The following is a 26,205-nucleotide window of genomic DNA, read 5'->3' on the forward strand; positions in this document are numbered from 1 at the left end:
CCCTGCAACCGCAGGAAATGCTACACCTGTCCCCACACCTCCTCCCTCACCCCTATCCCAGGCCCCAAGATGACATTCCACATTAAGCAGAGGTTCACCTGCACATCTGCCAATGTGGTATACTGCATCCACTGTACCCGATGCGGCTTCCTCTACATTGGGGAAACCAAGCGGAGGCTTGGGGACCGCTTTGCAGAACACCTCCGCTCAGTTCGCAACAAACAACTGCACCTCCCAGTCGCAAACCATTTCCACTCCCCCTCCCATTCTTTAGATGACATGCCCATCATGGGCCTCCTGCAGTGCCACAATGATGCCACCCGAAGGTTGCAGGAACAGCAACTCATATTCCGCCTGGGAACCCTGCAGCCTAATGGTATCAATGTGGACTTCACCAGTTTCAAAATCTCCCCTTCCCCTACTGCATCCCTAAAACAGCCCAGTTCGTCCCCTCCCCCCACTGCACCACACAACCAGCCCAGCTCTTCCCCCCCACCCACTGCATCCCAAAACCAGTCCAACCTGTCTCTGCCTCCCTAACCGGTTCTTCCTCTCACCCATCCCTTCCTCCCACCCCAAGCCGCACCCCCAGCTACCTACTAACCTCATCCCACCTCCTTGACCTGTCCGTCTTCCCTGGACTGACCTCTCCCCTCCCTACCTCCCCACCTACACTCTCTCCACCTATCTTCTTTACTCTCCATCTTCGGTCCGCCTCCCCCTCTCTCCCTATTTATTCCAGTTCCCTCTCCCCATCCCCCTCTCTGATGAAGGGTCTAGGCCCGAAACGTCAGCTTTTGTGCTCCTGAGATGCTGCTTGGCCTGCTGTGTTCATCCAGCCTCACATTTTATTATCTTGACCTCATACTTTCTCATGTTGTATTCCATTGGTAAAATAGCAGCAAGACTTATATAATTCATGGTAGGGCCTTGGGTAGCATTGTAGAGCAGCAGGACCTAAATGTGCTGGTGCATAGTTGTTTGAAGTTTGCATGACAGGTAGACAGGGTGGTGAAAAGGCATTTGGCATGCTTGCCTTCATTGCTCAGAGCTTTGAGTGTACAGGATGTTGATGAGGCTTCTTCTGGATTACTGTGTGAAGTTCCAGTCTCCCTGTTTTAGGAAGGATGTTATTAAGCTGGAGAGGGATTTGTAGAGATTTACCAGGATGCTGCCTGGTGTGGAAAGTTTGAGTTATAAAGAGCTCCCCACTATTTAATTTAAAGCCCTACAAGACAACGGTGCTTCACAAGATGTTCCACAGCACTGAGGATGTCACCCAGGAAGGGGACAAAATGTGTGCTATCAAACCTCCCAGCTCGGCGAGCACACCAACATCTTAAAACCCTATTAGCTTGTGGAATTATCGGCCACAGAAGGTGATAGAGGCCAAAGCATTGAATGTTTACGAGGAATCAGATGTAGCTTTTAGGGCTAAAGAGATCAATGGCTAAGGGGGTGCAAGTGGGATCAGGACTGAATTGAATGATCAGCCATTGAATTGAATGGATGCTCCTGTTAGTTTTTCTACATTTCTACTTGTAGGCCAGTACAGGGCCGAATGGTCTGTTTCTGTATCAAAGGATTCAGTCAGGTGGAGATGCCATGCCCCCATTGGGAGGCTAATACCCGCTAACCCCTGAACTTCTGCATTAACTCAGCAGAGAGTGACTGGCAGCAAAATCAGCAGCCCACCCATCATCAATAAATCAATAATTTAGGGTCAATTGACCCTAAAGATTGCACCATCACACAGTCAGAATTAGTTATTGGGCAGGAGTTTTATGTTTTAAAGTTTTTAAGATTTGGGAAAGGGAAGCATGTTACGAACATGGCAGGATCATTTTGACCACTGGGCAATGTGCACCCCATCCCACACATAGGGTTTAGTACCCACCTTGTGACTTACCAACATGGCCTTTGAAACCTACCCCTCCTCCACCAACCAGCAGGACCCCCACCACTTCACCTGCCTACCTTTGGTGGCAAGACCCCACTGCGTCTGAAGCTCAGCCCCTCCTCCACTCTCCTTTGGCTTACCTGGACCGAGGATCCATGGGCCCTCCTGAGCCGCCTGCAATACCTGCAGACACCATGATGGACCTGCGGCATTGTCTGCACTTCTGGAGCTGCCAACCATTCTCTAGGGTGGGAAATCTGCCATGCTTACCTGACCTGGCTCCACGTGACTCCAGACCCACACTGACAATGTTGGCTGTTAACTGCTCTCTGAAGTAGCCACACAACATGCACAAGGACAATTAGGGATAGGCAACAAATGCTGACCATGCCACAATTGTCCCCATCCCAGAAAAGAATAATAATGTCGCTTGGGGCATACTGTAATTGTGTAAGGTGTTCTTGCAATGTGAGGACAGAATGTTTCTCTTCCTGGAGGTGATGAGAAGGGATATAATTGTGCAGACTGACACTGGAGAAATGCCCATTCCCCTACTCTCTCACCCAATTAAATGCTGGGTAAGACAGTCCATCAGGACTTCATCCTTTCAAAGCATCCATCGTTGGTCTCTAGGGCCCAGCACTGCTGATTTCTGATTGGCCAGCAACTCCTGACAGAAGTGGGACTTCTCTTCTCCATGTGTGTGATAGGCCAAGAAGCCGCCCAGTCATCTCATAGCAACCGAATGACCTTACCAACTGGTGAGCTTTCCGTGGTCACATTTAGACTTCAAATCAGAGAACTGTGTCCCAAATTTCTTTCAGAGTGTTCACCAGGGGCTCCTGTGGGGGTGGAGTCCCTATCTCTGAGACAGGAGGCCCAGGTTGAAGCCTCAGCTGCTCCAGAGGTGTGTAGGAATGTCTCTGAACAGGTGCATTAATAATGAGCCCGGAGTCTGAAATTTCTGAAGAAGGGTCTATGCCCAAAACGTCAGCTTTCCTGCTTCTCTGATGCTGCTTGGCCTGCTGTTTTCATCCAACTCTACACCTTGTTGTCTCAGATTCTCCAGCATCTGCAGTTTCTCGTATCTCATGGGACAATATAAAATAGCTTTTCATGAGTACAAGGGGAATTTGTATGTTGGATCTTTAAAGTTAATATTAATGCATCCTGTATGGAATCATGCTTGTATGTGCAGGAAGTGTTCTCGGGAAGGGTCACCGGACCCGAAATGTAAACTCTGTTTTCTCCTCCACAGATGCTGCCAGACCTGCTGAGCTTTTCCAGCAACTTTATTTTCGTTGTATATTTTGGTGATCTGGGACTCCTGTGCATTCATAAGTTGATTTGTACAAAAGTCAGAACTTAACACTAGACAATACAGAATAACCGTTTGCAAGTGTGATCAAACATTTGCATAGTTTTATAGATTCACACAGCACAGAAAAGGCCTTTCAGCCCATCAAGTCTGCACCAACCTAACTATCACTAAAAGCGCACTTAAGTCAATTTCCCGCATTTGACCCATAGCCTCGAATGTTATGATATTTAAAGTTCTCATCCAAATATGTTTTAAAGGTTCAGAGATAATGGGAACTGCAGATGCTGGAGATTCCAAGATAATAAAATGTGAGGCTGGATGAACACAGCAGGCCAAGCAGCATCTCAGGAGCACAAAAGCTGACGTTTCGGGCCTAGACCCTTCATCAGAGAGGGGGATGGGGGGAGGGAACTGGAATAAATAGGGAGAGAGGGGGAGGCGGACCGAAGATGGAGAGAAAAGAAGATAGGTGGAGAGGGTGTAGGTGGGGAGGTAGGGAGGGGATAGGTCAGTCCAGGGAAGATGGACAGGTCAAGGAGGTGGGATGAGGTTAGTAGGTAGCTGGGGGTGCGGCTTGGGATGGGAGGAAGGGATGGGTGAGAGGAAGAACCGGTTAGGGAGGCAGAGACAGGTTGGACTGGTTTTGGGATGCAGTGGGTGGGGGGGAAGAGCTGGGCTGGTTGTGTGGTGCAGTGGGGGGAGGGGATGAACTGGGCTGGTTTAGGGATGCAGTGGGGGAAGGGGAGATTTTGAAACTGGTGAAGTCCACATTGATACCATATGGCTGCAGGGTTCCCAGGCGGAATATGAGTTGCTGTTCCTGCAACCTTCGGGTGGCATCATTGTGGCAGTGCAGGAGGCCCATGATGGACATGTCATCAAGAGAATGGGAGGGGGAGTGGAAATGGTTTGCGACTGGGAGGTGCAGTTGTTTGTTGCGAACTGAGCGGAGGTGTTCTACAAAGCGGTCCCCAAGCCTCCGCTTGGTTTCCCCAATGTTCTTCCTCTCACCCATCCCTTCCTCCCACCCCAAGCCGCACCCCCAGCTACCTACTAACCTCATCCCACCTCCTTGACCTGTCCGTCTTCCCTGGACTGACCTATCCCCTCCCTACCTCCCCACCTACACCCTCTCCACCTATCCTCTTTACTCTCCATCTTCGGTCCGCCTCCCCCTCTCTCCCTATTTATTCCAGTTCCCTCCCCCCATCCCCCTCTCTGATGAAGGGTCTAGGCCCGAAACGTCAGCTTTTGTGCTCCTGAGATGCTGCTTGGCCTGCTGTGTTCATCCAGCCTCACATTTTATTATGTTTTAAAGGTTGTAAGGTTTGCAGCTTTCACTATCTTCCCAGGCAGTGCATTCCAGATTCCCAAAAGGGTCTAGGCCCGAAAGGTCAGTCTTCCTGCTCCTAAGATGCTGCTTGGCCTGCTGTGTTCATCCAGCTCTACACCTTGTCATCTCAGATTCTCCAGTATCTGCAGTTCCTACTATCTCTGCTGACTGAACACTTTTTTTTTCCAAAATTGCCTCTGAATCTCCTGCCCTTTACCCTAAAACTATGCCCTCTCCTGATTACCCCCTCAACCAGGGGGAACAGCTGCTCTCTATTCACACTGTCCTTACCCCTCATAATCTCCTACACCTCAATCATGACCCCCCCCCCACCCCGAGTCTTCTCTACTCTATGGAGAACAATCCAGGACTATTTAGTCTCTCCTTTATAGCTCAATTTGTCCCACCCAAGTCTCATCCTGGTGAACCTCCTCTGTACCCCCTGTGGTGCTATCACATCCTCCCCTTAGTGAGGTGCCCCAGAACTGTACGCTGCTCCAGCTGTGGCCTGACCCACGCTCTGTGCAGCTCCAACATTACTCCCTGCTTTTACACTCTATGCCGTTGCTGATGAAAGCGCGTGCCCCATATGCTGCATTAACCATCCTATGCACGTGCTCTGCTGACTTCAGGGGTCTGTGAATAATTACACTAAGCATGTTGGATCTTTAAAATGAATATAAATACACCTCTATATTGGGTTTCGTTCATAAGTTGAATGTTCGTAACTCAGGGACTGCCTGTCTCTAGAAAGTTGACCACCTTGAAGTTCACTGAATTTCCACTTGGTGGCAGAATAAACACACAGCACTGAACAAAGACTTCAAAGAACCAGGAGGAACAGTACATCATTGATCCCCTACAGCCTTGTTCTGTTATTCGATAGGATGATGGCTGAGTTGTGATCAAATCCCATGTCCCAATTACCTTGAGACCATTATCAAGACTGACTGATATCAGCCTCAAATTTAATGGAATCAAAGCTCCAAAGTCTCCAGAAATGTTTCCTAATTTCAGTGCTGAGAGGCTTGGCCCTAACAGAGTAGATAGGGAGGAGCTGATCGCATTCCCAAAAGGATCAAAAACAAGAAGGGCATTGATTTGGAGTGATGTGCAAAGGCAGCAGTGTGAGGAAAACCTTTCTCACTCAACAAGTAGCAAGGATACAGAAGACATTGCCAGGAAATGTGCTGGAGGCAGGTCCAATTGAGGCAGTCAGATGGGCATTGGATAGTTATTTGGATAGAAATGGTGTGTGAGGATCTAGGGAAAAGGCAGGATATTGGCTCTGGGTAATACAGCCAGTTCGGGCATGATGGGCGAATGGTGTCCTTCTGCACTGTGATAAATCTGTGATTTTGTGGAATATGTTCCCACCAAGCCCTAGAATCTTTAAGCCGTGGAAATAATTTAGATACATCTACCCAACCTCCTTGCATTCCCCTTAATGTCTTGAAAATTTCAATCTAATCATGTCCTAGCTGTCTGATGTATAAATCCCAAAAAACTCAGTCCCAATTTTGGAAATCTCTTGTTGTAATGTAATCCTGAAGTCTAGGTGTCCTTCTCGTAAGGTTAGACTGCATCTCTCCCAGGCCAGTAACTCCTATCAAATGTCTGGTGCCTAGAATTGCTTGGCTTCCAGGTGTGGTCTAACCATTGTGGCTTCACTGCTTCATATTTCCAGGCCTCTGGAAACAAGGCCAGTTTTCCACTCGCCCTTTGCCTAATTTTCTGTCGCTGCTGGTGATATTTTAATGAGCTGTGTCATGGGTATCTAAACCATTTTGTATGTCCAATGTTTCTCCCTTTTCATCATTTCGAACATACTCTGGTTCATCCTTTGTTTAGGGATGAAACGAACTAAAAAGAAACAAGATAACGCAGTGTAGTGCTGGATGAACACAGCAGGCCAGGCAGCATCAGAGGAGCAGGAAAGCTGACGTTTCGGGTTCTGAAGAAGGATCTAGAGCTGAACCGTCAGCTTTCCTGCCTCTCCGATGCTGCCTGGCCTGCTGTGTTCCTCTAGCTCTACACTGCGTTACCCCAGAGTCCAGCATCAGTAGTTCCTACTGTCTCAAAAAAAGAAACGAGAGGGTTTCTGCCCAATAAGAACACAAGTGAATTATTGAACATAGGAGATTGAGAAGAGATGTGATTGAGATGTATACAATTATGAGGGTCACAGTCAGGAAGAAACTTTTCCCCTTGTGGAAGGATCAAAGGCCAACAGCATAGGTTTAAGGTAAAATGGCAGAAGGGTTAGAGTGAATGTGAGGAGAAATGTTTTACACGGAGGATGGTGGGAATCTGGAACTCACTGCCTGTAAGGCTGGTAGAGGCAGAAACTCTCATCGCATTTAAAAACCCTCACCCATTTAAGACAGAGATGATGAGGAATTTCTTCTCTCAGAGGGTTGTGAATCTGTGGAATTCTTTACCCCAAAGGGCCGTTGAGGCTGGGTTGCTAAGTATATTCAAGGATGGTAGACGCAGACACGTTAGCGTCTTTTAAGATATATTTGGACAGGTACATGGATGGGCAGGGAGCAAATGGACACAGACCGTTAGAAAATAGATGACAGGTTAGACAGAGGATCTTGATTGGCGCAGGCTTGGAGGGCCGAAGGGCCTGTTCCTGTGCTGTAGGTTTCTTTGTTCTTTGTTGTTTGAGACAGACAGATTTTTATTCAGTAAGGGGGAATTGAGGGCTATGGGGAAAAGGCAGGAAACTGAAGTTGAGGATGATCAGATCAGTCATAAGCTATAACGAAGCGTGGGGCTGGATGAACACAGCAGGCCAAGCTGCATCTTAGGAGCACAGAAGCTGACATTTCAGGCCTAGACCCTTCATCCAACTCCACACTTTGTTATCTCGGATTCTCCAGCATCTGCAGTTCCTGTTATCTCCGATACAATATCAGATCAGTCATGACCTTTTTGAATGGCAGAGCAGTTTCACTGGGCTGATTGGCCTATTCTGCTCTTATGATCTACACCCTCAGTCTCCCTGTGATCTGCACCTTATTCTACCTGACTCGCTCCCTGTTTCAGATCAGGCTTAAGCAGTGCCAGTACACAGCCCAGCCTCAGTGCCTGAGATCCTGCTGTGCCTCACTGAGCTGATGGACAGCCTCCTGTGGCACAGTGAATGAGATCAGTTCCAGCTTGTGACTATGTGCCTCTGGCCAAGTGCTCTGAACTTCGGTCACCTTCCTGCAGGGTGTAGACGCTGCAGCAAAAGCAGTTCGACAGTTAACTGCCCAAAGAGTCATTTACATTCACAAGAATGAGTCTGTCGAACTGGGCCCATCATTTTGGCCTTTGCAATTATTTGTCCAAGAATGCATTGGGCTCAACCAAAAAAAACTAACATGATCTTTATGGCGCTTATTATACTAATATGAGTTAAACCAAAGTGACCAGCAGCAATTACAGTCATAGAGTAATTCAGCACAGAAACAGACCTATCACTTTAACCAGTCCATGTTGACCATGTTCCCAAACTAAACTAGTCCCACCTGCCTGTGCTCAGCCCATATCCCTCCAAATATCTCCTACTCATGAATTTATCTAAATGTTCTCTAAATATTGTAACTGTACCTGTATCCACTCTTCCTCTGGCAGTTCATCCCACATATGAATCACTCTCTGTCTAAAAAAGTTGCCCCTCATGTCCTATGTAGATCTTTCTCCTCCCTCGTTAAAAAAATGACCCCTAGTTTTGAACTCCTGCACTCTAGAGAAAAGATCTTTGTCATTCACCTTATATGTGCCCCTCATGATGTTATAAACCCCAATAAGGTCACTACTCAACCTCCTACACTCCGCTAAAAAAAGTTCCAGCCTTTTCAATATATCCTCCATTCCCAGCAACATCCTGGTAAATCTCTTCTGAATCCTCTCCAGATTAACACCATTCTCCCTATAGCAGGGTAACCAGAACTGCACACAATACTCCAGAAGATGCCTCACCAATGTTCTGAACAACTTCAACATAATGTCCCAGCTCCTATACTCAGAAGTCTAAGTAATGAAGGGAAGTGTGCTAAATGCCTTTTTAACAACCCTGTCTATGTGTGGCCCACATTTCACAGAATTATGTGCCTGAACCCTTAGGTCTCTTTGTTCTGCAACACTACCCAGGGCCCTATCATTAAATGTATAAGTCCTCTTGCTGGCTTTACCAAAATGCAATACCTCACATTTATCCAAATTAAACTCCATCTGCCCATTGACCCAATTGGTCAAGATCCCTTTGTAATCATGGATAACCTTCACTCTCCGCTATACCACCAATTTTCCTGGTGAAAATAACAAGGAAATCCACTGAACCCAGGGTGGGGCTAGGGGCAGGAATCTAAGGAACAGAAACAGATTGACTAAATTCCTTCATTTAGGACAATCAGGAATACATTGTGATATAAAAATACAACAGGTTCTGAGGAAGGGTCACTTCAACCGAAACGCTAGCTCTGATTTCTCTCCACAGGTGCTGCCAGGCCTGCTGAGGTTTCCCATCAATTTCTGTTTTTGTTTCTGATTTGCTATACCCACAAGTTTGTTTTTGGTTTTTGATATATCGTGGTAATCCAGTGTATATTACCATGTGTGTACAAAAGGATAAAAACAGCATGTCACAATGGAAGCATGTTGGGCCTGAAAACCAGAAGATCATGGATCAAAACCATTCTCTGCCAGCCAGGTGTTACATACTTTTAAATTAGTGCAGTCTGTGTTGTGAATCAACTTGGGTAGGTTCATGATCTGTAATCCTTTCTGCTGTCTTGCATCTCTGTGAAGACTTGATGTGTCTGTTGATACGGGTAGTCTTCTTGTAGATCCTCTCTACACTGCTCTCTCTGATAAACATGGAAACTCTTTGAAATGCCAATCAAAGGAGGAAGCAATAGGATGGCAATTTCTGTCCTCCATTCATGCCTGTGGATTGAAAGGAACAGAAGCGATATGAATATAGATTTGGTTGAGAAGCAGAGAGTAATGGCCAATGGATATTTCTTTGGGCTGAAGGATGGTTTGTCATGGAGATCTCCAGGAATCATTGTTCGGATCTTTGCTTTTCCTGATATATATTAATGACTGAGGATGATTTCAGAATTTGTGGATAATGCAAATCTTGGAAGCGTTATGAAATGTGAGTGTGGAATTTCAAAAAGGCATAAACAAGCTGATGGAATGGGCAGACAGCTTGCAGATTCATTTTGGAAGGTCGAATTTGAATGCAGAATACAGGGTTAATGGCAGGATTCTCGGTAGAGTGGAGGAAAAGAGGGATCTTGGGGTCCACGTCATTAGATCCCTCAAAGTTGCCACCCAAGTTGCTAGGGTTGTAAAGAAGGTGTATGGTGTGTTGGCTTTCATTAGCAGGCGAATTGAGTTTAAGAGCCGTGAGGTTATGCTGTAGCTCTATAAAACCCTGGTTAGACCACACTTGGAATATTGTGTTCAGTTCTGGTCACCTCATTATAGGAAAGATGTGGATGCTTTAGAGAGGGTGCAGAGAAGATGTACCAGGATGCTGCCTGGACTAGAGGGCAGGTCTTATGAGGAAGGCTTGTGAGAGTTAGAGCTTTTTTCATTGGAGCAAAGAAGGATGAGAGGTGACTTGACAGGGGTTTACAAAATGATGAGAGGCACAGATAGAGTGGATAGCCAGACACTTTTTCCCTGGGCAGAAATGACTATTACAAGGGGACATAATTTTAAGGTGATTGTGGGAAGGTATAGGGGTGATGTCAGAGGTAGGTTTTTCACTTAGTGGTCGGTGTGTGGAATGCGCTGCCGGCAGTGGTAGTGGAGTCAGATACTTTAGACTTTTAGGCGACTCTCGGATAGGTACGTGGAGGATAGTAAAATGTAGGGTATGCAGGGTAGATTGATCTGAGTAGGATTATAGGTTGGCACAACATCGTGGGCTGAAGGCCTGTGCTGCGCTGTCCTGTTCTATGTTCTAGATGAAATTTAAAGCACAGAAATGTAACGCAGGTCATTTTTGTTGAAAAAACATTGAAAGACATTACAATTTCATGGGGGTATAATTTTAAAGTGGGTGCAGGAGCAGAGGAAGCTGGGTGTAAATGTGCACAGATATTGTGAAGTTGGTATAGTACTTGTGGTTGGGAAGGTAGGATGTTAGAAATTGTTTGTAAAATGATAGTTGGGGGGTGGGGAAGAGTGCGTGGTCCCTCTAAAAGGTATGTTTTTTAGTCTTGGAGATTAAAAGAAAATAGCTGCAGGCAGTAGCAGATGCACAGGGTTCTTGAAACCAAAATATTATATCAAAAGGCAATACTGTGAGCAGTCAAAGCAGCATTTTTACTGAGACAACAGGTTTTTGAATTTAGCCAATTAATCTAAACCCGGCCCTAGATACCAAAACCCAGTTAAATTTAATTCTGATGGTTGACAAGCCCGGACCAATTCTGTTGTAAGAAATCAATAGATCATCAAGCGTATAAAAGAAGAGAGCATTTGAAAATCAGGGTGAGAGCAAACTGCCATCTGTTAAGAGAACGGCTCTCAACAGCCGTCAGTTCTAAAGAAAGAAAAAAGTTGCAGGATCTCACAGAAAGCTCTAAAATCTCAGAGTAAGCACCATATACATAAGGGTGCTACAGCACTCTTAGCAAAAATTCCTGACTGGAGGACAGCGGACAAGTCAAAGAACATTCTAGAAGATTTATCCTGGCTGTAATTTCAAGAGATTAAGCTTTAATTCTTTTTATCAATTCGGTTCATATAAGTAGAACTTACATCTTTTCTTTTCCTTCATTCATTCATGGGATGAGGGCATTGTTGGCTGGGCAGCATTTATTGCCCATCCCTAATTGCCTGAAGGGCAGTTAAGAGTCAACCACATTGCTGTGGGTCTAGAGTCACATACACAAAAACAAAGTTGCTGGAAAAGCTCAGCAGGTCTGGCAGCATCTGTGGAGGAGAAAACAGAGTTAACATTTCAGGCCCAGTGACCCTTCCTCAGAACCACACGTAGGTTTGTGGTGCCAATGTAGGAGTTTATGTAGGCCAGACCAGGTAAGGATGGCAGTTTCCTTCCCTAAAGGGCATTAGTGAACCCGATGGGTTTCTCCTCTCCACAACTGATTTATGGTTATCATTAAACTCTTAATTTCAGATATTTTATGAGAATAAAATTCCACCATCTGTGGTGGTGGGATTTGTACATGGGTCCCCAGAATGTTATCTGGGTCTCTGCTATAACAACCCAGCGATAGTACCACTAGGTCATGGTCTCCCCTTACAGCAGGTCTTTCAACATTTGTTTTATTTGGGAGTGGGTAACAGTTAAGGGGGAATTGTTGGTTTGTTAGTAGTTCTGTTAATTTGTTAACATAGAACATTGAAAAATACAGCGCAGAACAGGCCCTTCAGCCCTCGATGTTAGAACATAGAACATAGAACATAGAACAGTACAGCACAGAACAGGCCCTTCAGCCCACAATGTTGTGCCGACCATTGATCCTCATGGATGCACCCTCAAATTTCTGTGACCATATGCATGTCCAGCAGTCTCTTAAATGACCCCAATGACCTTGCTTCCACAACTGCTGCTGGCAACGCATTCCATGCTCTCACAACTCTCTGCGTAAAGAACCTGCCTCTGACATCCCCTCTATACTTTCCACCAACCAGCTTAAAACTATGACCCCTCGTGCTAGCCATTTCTGCCCTGTTGTGCCAACCTGTGAACTAATCTAAGCCCATTCTCCTACACTAGCCCATCATTATCCATATGCTTATCCAAGGACTGTTTAAATGCCCCTCATGTGGCTGAGTTCACTACATTGGCAGGCAGGGCGTTCCATGCCCTTACCATTCTCTGAGTAATTGCTAGAGTTAGATAAGTAAATTGTTAATTGTTGGTGATAGAGTAAATATTTGGGACTTTTTCATTTAACCACTCCTTTAATACATTACGAGTCCAAGCGGGCTTCTCTGGGTATTTCTGCTTTAATTATCGGAGGATTTCAGACACTCCTTTGTAACACAGATCGGTGAAGGTGCCTGGATAAGTGGAGAGAGCAGTTAATAGAGCAGGCAATGTCCTAGGCTTAATCAATAGGGGCATAGAGCAGAAGAGCAGAGAAGTGATGTTGTGAGACCTCACCTGGAGTATTGTGTACAGTCATGGGTGCCTCACTATAGGAAGGATGTGAATGCATTGGAGAGAGTGGGAATAACTGCAAGAGTGTGGAAGCCAGCAATGAACAAAGTTTGGTGAAATTCAAGCTAATTTGCTTGGAGAGGAGAAAGTTGGGAGGAGATTTGATTGACGTGTTGAAAATCATGAGAGGTCTGGACACAGTAGACAGACTTGTTACTTGTGATTTTGTCTTCACAGATGCTGCCAGACCTGCTGAGCTTGTCCAGCAACTTTGTTTTTGTTCCTCATTTACAGTATCCGTAGTTGTTTCGGTTTTTATTTAGTAGACAGAAAGAAGCTGTCCCCTCACATTCCTTAGGACCTTCTAAACCCATGAATACTTCCATCTAGAAGGACAAGGGCAGCAAATACATGGGAACACCACCCCCTGTAAGTTCCCCCCCAAGCCACCCACCACTGTCTTTAGCTCTTACCTATGCTACGCCACAAGACCTTTCTCCCAAAGCTCCTCACTAGTAGATCCTCATTCCATTCTCCCTCATGCATTTCTCTAACTCTCCTTTCAATGTATCTATGTTGCTTTAGTATAAGAGGGCACAAACTTAAGCCAAGAGAAATAACGATAACCTAAGAAAAAAACCTTTCACCCTCTCAGTGATCAGGTATAGGATGTACAGCTTGAGAGTGTGGTGGAGGCAGGCTCAATCAAGCCATTTAGGAAGGAATTGGGTTATTTTCTGAAGAGGAGGAATGTCTAGGGCCATGTGGTGAAATAGCAGGAGGTGAACCTTTCCTTCAGAAACCCAGCACAGGCATGAAGAGCCGAATGGCCACCGTCAGTGCTGTTCTCATTCTGTGACGTGAACATGTGAAAAGACAGGAGGGGGAAGACAGACTGGAGTGAAATGGAGAGGGCAAAATATTAGGTGGAGCTGAACTGATAGGATGTGTTTGAAATCAAAATCATGTGATAGGATTAGATATAGAGAAAAGTTTCCACCATAGAGGAGACAAGAAATACAAACCATTAAAATGATTGTCACAAATAAAATCAATAAAATCAATCAGGAGAAACTTCTACTCAGAGAATGGAGATATTGGATATTTTAGACTAAAGCAACATAGATGCATTGAAAGGAGAGTTAGAGAAATGCATGAGGGAGAATGAAATGAGGATCTGCTAGTGAGGAGCTTTGGGAGAAAGGTCTTGTGGAGTAGCATAGCTAAGAGGTAAAGACAGGTTGTGAGTGGCTTGGGGGGGATCTTGTGGGCAGTGGAGTTCCCATGTATTTGCTGCCCTTGTCCTTCCAGATGGAAGTGGTTATGAGTTTGGAAGGTCCTAAGGAAAGATCTAAGGATCTTTGTTGAATTTCTGCAGTGCATCTTGCAGATGGGGCACAGCGGGAGTGGATGCAATCAAGCTGGCTACTTTGTCCTGGATGGTATTGAGCTTCTGTTGTTGGCACGGCACCCATTCCAGCACACTCCTAACTTGTGCCTTGTAGATGGTGGACAGGCTTTGGGGAGTCAGGAGGTGATATACTTCTGCAGGATTCCTAGCATCTGACCTGCCCATTTACCAATCCTGTGATGTAAGCACTGCACTGTTATATCCAACTAAATAAGAGTAACTATAGTGACAATAAATACTGGCCCAGCCAGGGACATCCACATCAGCAAATAAATAAAAACAAATTTTGACAATCATGAAGAAAACAGTAGAAGTTATTTCTGGTCCTCCGCATCTGTACCAAGCTTGCACAGGAGCTAAGCGCAGATTAAAATGTTTCACTTCTAATGAAAGTGTCACCTCAGATTTGGAATGTCAGTTTATTTCATTTCAGCCCAGCCCAAGGGGAGTGGTGCGAATGGCCTCAATTTGCCTCCAGCTGCTGCAGTGACTTCAACTCTTTTTTTCAAAAGCTGATGGATGCCGGGTGACAGCCAGTGAGGTTTTGCTAATATTGGTAATAGTTTCACAGAGCACAAGGCTGGCAATCACATTTGCAAGTAAAATGCACCAGTCACAGCAACATGTGAAAAGAAACCTAAAATCTACAAATGATATAGTCTTGAAATACAAACAGGAAATGTAGAAAACTGTCAGTGATTGAAACACCATCTATACAGAGTGAGAGAGAAAGAGAGAGCAGCTGTTAAAATAAAAGTTATATCAGTAGATACCCTTGACTTAAATGTTTGCAAACCATGCAGTGAACTATTCCTCAGGAGTTGCCTGCTTCCTGTTCTGCTAACACAGCATGGGGATGCACGCACGGCTGTGGGGAGGTGATGACCTAGTGGTATTATTGCATGGGCTATCAATCCAGAGACCCTAAGTGAAGTTTTTGGGAGATTAGGTTCAAATTCCACCACAGCAGATGGTGGAATTTGAGTTCTGTACAAAAGATAATCTGTAATTAAGAGTCTAATGATGACCTTTGTTGATTACCAGAAAAACCCATCCAGTTCACTAACTCCCTTTAAGGAAGGAAACTGCTATCCTTACCTGGTCTGACCTACATGTGACTCCAGACCCACAGCAATGTGGTTGACTCTGAACTGCCCTCTGGGCAATTAGGGTTATGCACTAAATTCTGGCTTAGTCAGAGATGTGCACATCGTGTGAATGAATTAAAATGAAACCAGGGGTTGTACTGTAGGTTTTCCCCGTTCAGTAACAAGACCATCCTGTGACCATCCTCCCTGTACAAACTGTTGCATGTCTATCAGAACAAACCAATACAATTGTGGGGTAACATGCTGCCACCATTCATCCTTTCCATTCAGTTCAGTAAGGGAACAAAATACATTCTTAGATAACTCCTGGTGGTCTGAGACGGAAAACCAAAAGGTCAGCATAAACTTTCAAACAAAACATATTAAAATTAAATGACAATGCCCTTACCCAAAGGAGATAATGCAGCCAGACTGCAGTCTCAGATACTAAATGGAATTTATGGTGTGACAGAACAGTGATCACTATCAATAGTGAGTTAGCCACAATTACTAGCATTATCAGAAGGCCAGGATGACTCATTTGATCCCTTTGGGATGTTGATCTAGACTCCTCTATCACCCCAAGACTAATAACATCATCAGATTGGGTGGACCTTAAATACAATCCAAATATTAATCCTTTCAGATCCGTTACCTTATACACTGGGAACCTTGACAATGAACGATGGAGAGTCCAGTTGTTGGTTAATCAGGATTGAGCAGTCTGTCACCAATGTACAATCATGTACAATGTGAAAGGGAAATCATGCCAGATAAATTTAATAGGATTCTTTGAGAAGGTAGCAAGGAGGATAGATAAAGGGGAGGCAATGGATGTAATATATGGGGGGTTCCCAATTTATAAACATCCAATTTATGAGGGTTTCTGCCTCAACCACCCCTACAGGCAGTGAGTTCCACATTCCCACCACCATCTTGGTGGAAAACTTCTCTCCACATCTTCTATAAATCTTCTGCCCCTTACCTTAAATTTACACTTCCTAGTCATTGATCCCTCCAACAAGAGGAAAGGTTTCATCCTGTCTACCCTGTCAATGCCCCTCATAATTTTATACGGCTCAATCATGTCACCTTTAGTTTCCTTTGCTTCAAGGAATTTAACCCCAACCTGCCCAATCTCTCTTCATAACTGAAACTCCCTAGTCCAGGAAACATCCTGGTAAATCTCCTCTGCACAGTCTTCAGTGCAAACACATGCCTCCTATAATGTGGATTCCAGAACTGCACACAAGATTCTCGCTGTGACCTAACCAACGTTTTTATATAGTTCTGCACAAATCCTGCGGGTGATCTAATTCTTGTTATATCACTGGACTAGCATCAATGATTATGTTTTACTATGAATAACCATGGGCATCGCTGACTGGGTCAGCATTTATTGCCCATCCCTAAATTCCCCTTCAGAAGGCGGTGGTGAGCTGCCTTCTTGAACCAATGTGCTATAGGTTGCCCCAAATTCTGTTAGGGAGGGAAATCCAGGATTTTGAGCCAGCAATGCTGAAGGAACGGTGATAGATTTCCAAGTCAGGATGGTGAGTGGTTCGGAGGGAAGCTAGCAAGTGATGGTGTGCACATACATCTGCTGCTCTTCTCCTTCAAGATATGAGAGGTCATGAGTTTAGAAGGTGCAGTCAAAGGCACCAAAGAAAATTCTGCAGCGCATCTTGTAGATAGTACACACTGCTGCGACTGAGCGTTGGTGGTGGAGGGAATGGGTATTTGTAGGTGTGATGGCAATCAAACAGGCTGCTTTGTCCTGGATGGTGTCAAACTTCCAAAGAGCTGATCTCAATCAGGCAATTGAAGAGCAGTCCATTACTGTCAGAAGATCAGAGCTGAGGGAGCGCTGCACTGTCAGAAGATCAGTGCTGAGGGAGCGCCGCACTGTCGGAGGGTCAGTGCTGATGGAGCGCCGCACTGTCGGAGGGTCAGTGCTGATGGAGCGCCGCACTGTCGGAGGGTCAGTGCTGAGGGAGTGGGCACTGTCGGAGGGTCAGTGCTGAGGGAGCGCCGCACTGTCGGTGGGTCAGTGCTGAGGGAGCGCCGCACTGTTGGAGGGTCAGTGCTGAGGGAGTGGGCACTGTCGGGAGGTCAGTGCTGAGGGAGCGCCGCACTGTCGGAGGATCAGTAATGAGGGGGCGCCGCAATGTCGGAGGGTCAGTGCTGAGGGAGCGCCGCACTGTCAGAGGGTCAGTGCTGAGGGAGTGGGCACTGTCGGAGGGTAAGTGCTGAGGGAGCGCCGCACTGTCGGAGGGTCAGTGCTGAGGGAGTGGGCACTGTCGGAGGGTAAGTGCTGAGGGAGCGCCGCACTGTCAGAGGGTCAGTGCTGAGGGAGCGCCGCACTGTCGGCAGGTCAGTGCTGAGGGAGTACCGCACTGTCGGTGGGTCAGTGCTGAGGGAGCGCCGCACTGTTGGAGGGTCAGTGCTGAGGGAGTGGGCACTGTCGGAGGGTCAGTGCTGAGGGAGCAGGCACTGTCGGAGGGTCAGTGCTGAGGGAGTGGGCACTGTTGGAGGGTCAGTGCTGAGGGAGTGGGGACGTTCTGAGGGTCAGTGCTGAGGGAGCAGGCACTGTTGGAGGGTCAGTGCTGAGGGAGCGCCGCACTGTTGGAGGGTAAGTGCTGAGGGAGCGCCGCACTGTCGGAGGGTCAGTGCTGAGGGAGTGGGCACTGTCGGAGGGTAAGTGCTGAGGGAGTACCGCACTGTCGGTGGGTCAGTGCTGAGGGAGCGCCGCACTGTTGGAGGGTCAGTGCTGAGGGAGTGGGCACTGTCGGAGGGTCAGTGCTGAGGGAGCAGGCACTGTCGGAGGGTCAGTGCTGAGGGAGTGGGCACTGTTGGAGGGTCAGTGCTGAGGGAGTGGGGACGTTCGGAGGGTCAGTGCTGAGGGAGTGCCGCACTGTCAGAGGGTCAGTGCTGAGGGAGTGGGCACTGTCGGAGGGTAAGTGCTGAGGGAGCGCCGCACTGTCGGAGGGTCAGTGCTGAGGGAGTGGGCACTGTCGGAGGGTAAGTGCTGAGGGAGCGCCGCACTGTCAGAGGGTCAGTGCTGACGGAGCGCCGCACTGTCGGAGGGTCAGTGTTGAGGGAGTGGGCACTGTCGGGAGGTCAGTGCTGAGGGAACGTCGCACTGTTGGACGATCCGTGCTGAGGGAGTGCCGCACTGTCAGAAGATCAGTGCTGAGGGAGCGCCGCACTGTCGGAGGGTCAGTGCTGATGGAGCGCCGCACTGTCGGAGGGTCAGTGCTGAGGGAGTGGGCACTGTCGGAGGGTCAGTGCTGAGGGAGCGCCGCACTGCTGGAGGGTCAGTGCTGAGGGAGTACCGCACTGTCGGTGGGTCAGTGCTGAGGGAGCGCCGCACTGTTGGAGGGTCAGTGCTGAGGGAGTGGGCACTGTCGGAGGGTCAGTGCTGAGGGAGCAGGCACTGTCGGATGGTCAGTGCTGAGGAAGTGGGCACTGTTGGAAGGTCAGTGCTGAGGGAGTGGGGACTTTCGGAGGGTCAGTGCTGAGGGAGTGCCGCACTGTTGGAGGGTCAGTGCTGAGGGAGCGCCGCACTGTCGGAGGGTCAGTGCTGATGGAGCGCCGCACTGTCGGAGGGTCAGTGCTGAGGGAGTGGGCACTGTCGGAGGGTCAGTGCTGAGGGAGTACCGCACTGTCGGTGGGTCAGTGCTGAGGGAGCGCCGCACTGTTGGAGGGTCAATGCTGAGGGAGTGGGCACTGTCGGAGGGTCAGTGCTGAGGGAGCAGGCACTGTCGGATGGTCAGTGCTGAGGGAGTGGGCACTGTTGGAGGGTCAGTGCTGAGGGAGTGGGGACGTTCGGAGGGTCAGTGCTGAGGGAGTGCCGCACTGTTGGAGGGTCAGTGCTGAGGGAGCGCCGCACTGTTGGAGGGTCAGTGCTGAGGGAGTGGGCACTGTCGGGAGGTCAGTGCTGAGGGAGCGCCGCACTGTCGGAGGATCAGTAATGAGGGGGCGCCGCAATGTCGGAGGGTCAGTGCTGAGGGAGCGCCGCACTGTTGGAGGGTCAGTGCTGAGGGAGTGGGCACTGTCGGAGGGTAAGTGCTGAGGGAGCGCCGCACTGTCGGAGGGTCAGTGCTGAGGGAGTGGGCACTGTCAGAGGGTAAGTGCTGAGGGAGCGCCGCACTGTAAGAGGGCCAGTGCTGAGGGCGCGCCGCACTGTCGGCATGTCAGTGCTGAGGGAGCGCCGCACTGTCGGAGGGTCAGTGTTGAGGGAGTGGGCACTGTCGGGAGGTCAGTGCTGAGGGAACGTCGCACTGTTGGACGATCAGTGCTGAGGGAGTGCCGCACCGTTGGAAGGTCAGTGCTCTAAAATTACTCTACTAAGACCCTGAATTCAGCAAGAATTTTCTTGTTTAGGCATTTTAAAAGTAATGCTGAGCTCTGGACTAAATGAACTTGAGACTGATGAGGATATCAGAGTCTTAATTGGATATTGGCAACACTACAACATTCACAGAAATAACAATTAGGTTTAGTTTCCTAATTAATCCCAGAAAGCCGATGAGGATAGAATCCCCCTGCCTAGTTTCCATGTTGTTTCGATATTTGACTGGAGAATGTTCCTCAGCTTGACAGGCGAACTGAACCTTAGAGAGATGCACAACCCACAGAAACAGCCTCTGGTGATCCTCAGAAAGGTTAATGGTGTTTAAAGACTCGATTTGAACTACCTGACAGTGTGCATAACTCAGCCAGAATTGTCACAAAGGAGCTCATTCTATTGGAGAGAAGCTCTGGTTCCCTGCAGTGGGATAAAAATACATTTCAAGAGCACTTTCCTGGCTGGAATGCTGATTTGTCATGCAGAGAGTGATACCAATATAATGGATTCAATTCCCACCCTCACTGAAGTTACCAGGGAAGGGTCTCCATAGTGGCTCAGTGTTTAGCACTGCTGCCTCACAGCACCAGGGACCCAGGTTGAATTCCACCCTCAGGTGTCTGTCTGTGTGGAGTTTGAACATTCTCCCCATGTGTGCGTGGGTTTCCTTCGGGTGCTCTGGTTTCCTCCCACAGTCCAAAGATGTGCAGGCTAGGTGGATTGGCCAGGGATGTGCATGCTGGGTGTGCAGGCTGGGTGGGTTAGCCAGGGATGTGCAGGCTAGGTGGATTGGCCAGGGATGTGCATGCTGGGTGTGCAGGCTGGGTGGGTTAGCCAGGGATGTGCAGGCTGGGTGGATTGGCCAGGGATGTGCATGCTGGGTGTGCAGGCTGAGTGGGTTAGCCAGGGATGTGCAGGTTCGGTGGATTGGCCAGGGATGTGCAGGCTGGGTGTGCAGGCTGGGTGGGTTAGCCAGGGATGTGCAGGCTGGGTGGATTGGCCAAGGATGTACAGGCTGGGTGTGCAGGCTGGGTGGGTTAGCCAGGGATGTGCAGGCTGGGTGGATGGGCCAGGGATGTGCAGGCTGGGTGTGCAGGCTGGGTGGATTGGCCAGGGATGTGCAGGCTGGGTGTGCAGGCTGGGTGGTTTAACCAGGGATGTGCAGGCTGGGTGGGTTAGCCAGGGATGTGCAGGCTGGGTGGATTGGCCAGTGATGTGCAGTCTGGCCAGGGATGCGCAGGCTGGGTGGGTTAGCCAGGGATGCGCAGGCTGGGTGGGTTAGCCAGGGATGTGCAGGCTGGGTGGATTGGCCAGGGATGTGCAGGCTGGGTGTGCAGGTTGGGTGGTTTAACCAGGGATGCGCAGGCTGGGTGGGTTAGCCAGGGATACGCAGGCTGGGTGGGTTAGCCAGGGATGTGCAGGCTGGGTGGATTGGCCAGGGATGTGCAGGCTGCGTGGGTTAGCCAGGGATGTGCAGGCTGGGTGGGTTAGCCAGGGATGCGCAGGCTGGGTGGGTTAGCCAGGGATGCGCAGGCTGGGTGGGTTAGCCAGGGATGTGCAGGCTGGGTGGATTGGCCAGGGATGTGCAGGCTGGGTGGGTTAGCCAGGGATGTGCAGGCTGGGTGGGTTAGCCAGGGATGTGCAGGCTAGGTGGGTTAGCCAGGGATGTGCAGGCTGCGTGGGTTGGCCCAGAATGTTGACCACTAACTTTACCTTGAAAGTGTAACCCAGTATCTTTCCTCTACAGATAATAAAATGTGAGGCTGGATGAACACAGCAGGCCAAGCAGCATCTCAGGAGCACAAAAGCTGACGTTTCGGGCCTAGACCCTTCATCAGAGAGGATGAAGGGTCTAGGCCCGAAACGTCAGCTTTTGTGCTCCTGAGATGCTGCTTGGCCTGCTGTGCTCATCCAGCCTCACATTTTATTATCTTGGAATCTCCAGCATCTGCAGTTCCCATTATCTCTGATACATCTTTCCTCTACACCTTGTCATCACAATTTGCCACTTGCTGTCTTCACCATCTGTGGAAACTTCTCACCCAAAGTTTTACAGATGTTTTCAGTCCCCAGAAGCAGTGCAGTGGTAAAACTTTCAGATTGTTTAATGATGGTGGAAGATGAGCAGGGGAGTTATCCTGGGGCAACAAAAGCAGAAGTTGCTAGAAAAGCTCAGCAGGTCTGGCATTATCTGTGAAGAGAAGTCAGAGTTAATGATTGGGGTCTGAAGACTCTTCCTCAGTTCAGAGCTTTTCCAGCAATTTCTGTTTTTGTTTCTGATTGGCCTGTATCTATCCCTCATCCTCCATTACTATTTCAGTTCAGGATGGTTGGAAAAAACAGTTGCTTGCAGATTGGTCCGAAATAATGGGAACTGCAGATGCTGGAGAATCCAAGATAACAAAGTGTGAAGCTGGATGAACACAGCAGGCCAAGCAGCATCTCAGGAGCTCAAAAGCTGACGTTTCGGGCTTAGACACTTCATCAGATTGGTGTTGTGATTACGACAAATCTAACACCTTGTCCAGTCTGTGAGCACCACCTTCACCTTGGGATGAGAGTCTTCAATGACTGTGACATCTGCACTGATACCAGGATCCATGTATCTGAGGCAGTTGTCCTTCTGCCAGTTCGATATGGCTCTGAAACACGGGCTATGTTTAGATGCCATCTCTAGACCCTTGAGAAGTCCCATCAATGCTATTTGAGATGGATTCTCTGCAACACCTGGGAGGACAGATGTCCAAACGTCACTATCCTTGAGGCAGCCAACAGCACCAGCATCAAGGTCATCATCACCTGAAACCAACTCCGCTGGACTGGCCATTCAGGAAGCCTGAGTTCCATCTACCAAAGCGAATCAGCTTCACCGAGCTTGATGCAGATGCTTGAACAAGAGCAGGACAAAGGGCATGCTTCAAAGGCTGGGAGAGGCTGAATAAACTGGGGCTATTTTCCCTGGAACATCAGAGGCTGACGGATGATCTTACTGAGGTTTATAATATCACGAAGGGCATGAATAGGGTAATCAAAAAGGTCTCTTTCCCCAGCGTGGGGGAGTCCAAAACTAGAGGGTATAGGTTCACAGTGAGAGGGGAAAGATTTAAAAGGGACCTGAGAGGCAACTTTTTCATGCAGAGGGTGGTGCGAGTATGGAACGAGCTGTCAGAGGAAGTGCTGGAGGCTGGGACAATCACAACATTGAAAAGACATCTGCATGGGTAGATGAATAGGAAGGGTTTAGAGGGATATGGGGCAAATGCTGGCAAATGGGGATAGATTTATTTAGGATATCGGGTCAGCATGGATGAGTTGGACAAATTGGTCTGTTTCTGTGCTGAAAATCTCTATGACTCAATGACTCCTGGAGGCTTCCCTCAAGAAATGCATCATTGATGTCAATGCATGGGTGACCCTCATTCAGGAGAAGCTGACTTGGAGAAAACTCCTGCATGAAGGGACTTAGTCCTATGATAACACCTAGTGGCAAGAGGAAGTATGGAAATGGAACTGGAGAAAGAAAAACAAACAATCTCGAGACCAAGGGCCAATTCCACCATCTGCAAACATCTACCCAATGTGTGATGAGAGATGTGGGCCTAGGATCAGGCTCATCAGCCACACTGACAGAACCCATGAGCAGTGACGGAATTCCATTAATGGACAATCAGACTCATTAGTGAGTGATTGCTGACAGCAGTAATGATGGTGATGGGCACTAAAACACTATAAATGTTTTATTAGTTGTAAAGTGCTGTGGGGCATCCTGATATCATGAAAGCTGTAATTTCAATATAAGTCCTTTACTCTTCAAATAGCTTAGCCTAGTTTTTCAGAAGGAAGACTGATACCTGAACCCCGTCTGGGCCATTAGATGACACCAGGCTCACTCTGGTGGGGTTGATTCTGAGCTATTCTCAGCAGCAGGTAAATGGTCAATATATAGATAAACATATGCGATAGTGATCATCCAATGCAATAACAGACCTCCTGCTCTTTGGTGGCTCCCTCGGCATTTTATTTTCCTCCACGGCTGCAGAAAGGACCCCAGTAAATAAACACATTTTTAATTATCTCCTGAATTCCTTCACATTGTCTGCCTTCAATGTTCTACTTTTGTAGTTCATTGTACCAGTGTCATTTTGAATCAGGCCTTAACCCTGAGTGAGTATCTCTCTCAATCTTCCACATTGAAAGCCTCCTCCAAACTTCCGATCACATTCTCAGGAAGTTGCTCAGATCCCTTCCACTTATTGCTGTTTGCCGCTTCCCTATCCATGGAACTCGGAGCATTTGCTCAATGAAAGATTTGATGTGAAAAGTAACTGTAAGCGATGTATATCTCTCAGGCAACAGTTTGAGGAACATTGTTATGCAAATAAATGTTTTGGAGGAAGTAATTGTGTGCTAAACGGTACCACCTCTGACATGACTGAGTGTCATATTGTGGCTGATAACATTTCTATGAAGCCGTGACTCCATTAGAGGCAGCTCATCATCATCTGATGAAGGGTCCGAAACGTCAGCTTTTGTGCTCTTAAGATGCTGCTTGGCCTTCTGTGTTCATCCAGCTCCACACTTTGTAATCTTGGATTCTCCAGCATCTGCAGTTCCCATTATCTCTCAGCTCATAAACACAGGTTGTTTTGTTGTATTGTAATGAATATGATAGATGGAACAGCATTTTCCTCCTAATTTTTTTATGATCTTACATTCAAGTCTAGAGCAGTCAAAATGATCTGTTTGTTATAATCAGGCATGAGGAACTTCCTTCTTTCTAACCTTCTTGAATGGTCACAATAAATGCGTTTTATTTCTGTTTTAGTGCCTGGTTATAGTACTTCCATTAAAACTCGATCAACATGCAGGAGCCAGTTCCAATTGGCTGAGTGAAAGAAAAGAATGTTATTATGTGCTAACCTTGAAAAAATAATAAAAACACATGTGCATAACCATCAGTTAACAAAGAAGGAGGGGATGGTCTCTAGCGCAAACAGGAAGATAAAAGTTCTCAGGGTTTTTAAGTTGTGAGAGTGAAACCAGAATCCATGTCTGTTTAGCTTGCTGTCCTGTTTTCAAGTTAATTTGTCCAATCCTCCGTTCTCAGTGAACACTGCTTCCCAAATATCTTTTTCCATTGGACATTATTTTTGAGATGCTAACAGAAAAAAGAAAGGAGAGAAGGGGAGAGAGAGAGAGAGAGAGAGAGATTCTTTTTGTTCTTCCATACAAATCAAAGTTTACTCTCTGCATCAGATAACAAAGTGTGAAGCTGGATGAACACAGCAGGCCAAGCAGCATCTCAGGAGCACAAAAGCTGACGTTTCGGGCTTAGACCCTTCATCAGAGTGTTCATCCAACTTCACACTTTGTTATCTTGGATTCTCCAGCATCTGCAGTTCTCATAATTACTCTCTCTGCATTGCTGGTTAAAAAAATGATGACTGAAATAAAGAGACAACAAGGTGTAGAGCTGGATGAACACAGCAGGCCAAGCAGCATCTTAGGAGCAGGAAGGTTGATGTTTCGGGTCTAGACTCTTCATCAGAAATGGGGCAGGGGAAGACGATCTGAAATAAATAGGGAGGGGGGGAGGCAGATCGAAAATGGATCGAGGAGAAGATAGGTGGAGAGGAGACAGACAAGTTCAAGAGGTGGGGATGGAGCCAGTAAAGGCGAGTGTAGGTAGGGGGGTAGGGAGGAGATAGTTCAGTCCAGGGAGGACAGACAGATCAAGGGGGCGGGATGAGGTCAGTCGGTAGGAGATGGGGGTGGGGCTTGAGGTCGAAGGAGGGCATAGGTGGAAGGAAGAACAGGTTAGGGAGGTGGGGATGAGCTGGGCTGGTTTTGGGATGAGGTGGGGGAGAGGAGATAGATACTCCCCTGTAACCAACATTCACCCTTCAACCAAATCATTAAAAGAAATTGATAATTTATCAGGTTGTTGTCCATAGAGCATTGCTGTGAGAAAACTGGCTGTTGCCTTTCTACACAGGCACATGTTAACTAGCCATAAATACCTCTGCTATTTTGCAAAACAGTACCAGGAGATCTTTAGCACTCACTGGAGATGATACCTAGGGTCTCGGGTTAAAGTTTCATCCGGAAGTGCAATACGCCCTCAGAAAATAGAACAAGGAACTACGGATGCTCAAGTTCTGCAACAAACAAAAGCAGAAACAGAAACAGATGAAAAACAGAAATTACAGGAGAAATTCAGCAGGTCTGCCATCATCTGTGGAGATAGAGCAGAGTTAACATTTCGGGCCCAGTGACTTTTCTTCAGAACTCTGAGTGTCAACCTGGATCACTTCGTGAAATGTCATGTCACGGAATTTGAACTTTGTACCATCAGGGGTGAGTGTGATATACACAGCTGCTTCTCTCAGTGGAAATGTATATTTCTCGTGAGTTTTCTGTATCCTTCAGTTCTGTGGGGTTTAAGCCAGGAATCCTGTTGATGCTGCTGTAGTTTCATATTCATGGTTATTCAATGTTATTGATTTCTTTTCCAACATAAATAGTGGACGTGCATAGCGACATTTAAATTCTGTTTAAATTCTTTTCTAATATCTTGCAATTGCAGGTGTTAGCCCCAACAGGAAACAAGTAGCGTTTCTGTTTTGAAATACCAGATTTCATTAACCCTGGCAGCACC

At 47.4% G+C, this 26,205-nt stretch overlaps 1 protein-coding gene across 1 annotated transcript in view; it reads left to right on the plus strand.

The window, feature by feature from the left end:
• Positions 1-25,991, plus strand: part of LOC125461558 (potassium voltage-gated channel subfamily KQT member 2) — a 283,167-nt gene extending 257,176 nt beyond the window's left edge. Inside the window, exon 16 of the mRNA XM_059652710.1 lies at positions 25,589-25,991. Within this exon, the coding sequence (XP_059508693.1) occupies positions 25,589-25,621 (33 nt within the window). The 3' untranslated portion in view covers positions 25,622-25,991. The remainder of the gene's footprint in view (positions 1-25,588) is intronic.
• The last annotated feature ends 214 nt before the right edge of the window (positions 25,992-26,205 follow it).

This window comes from Stegostoma tigrinum, chromosome 19, assembly GCF_030684315.1.
Source record: "Stegostoma tigrinum isolate sSteTig4 chromosome 19, sSteTig4.hap1, whole genome shotgun sequence".
In the NCBI taxonomy this organism is placed as follows: domain Eukaryota; kingdom Metazoa; phylum Chordata; class Chondrichthyes; order Orectolobiformes; family Stegostomatidae; genus Stegostoma; species Stegostoma tigrinum.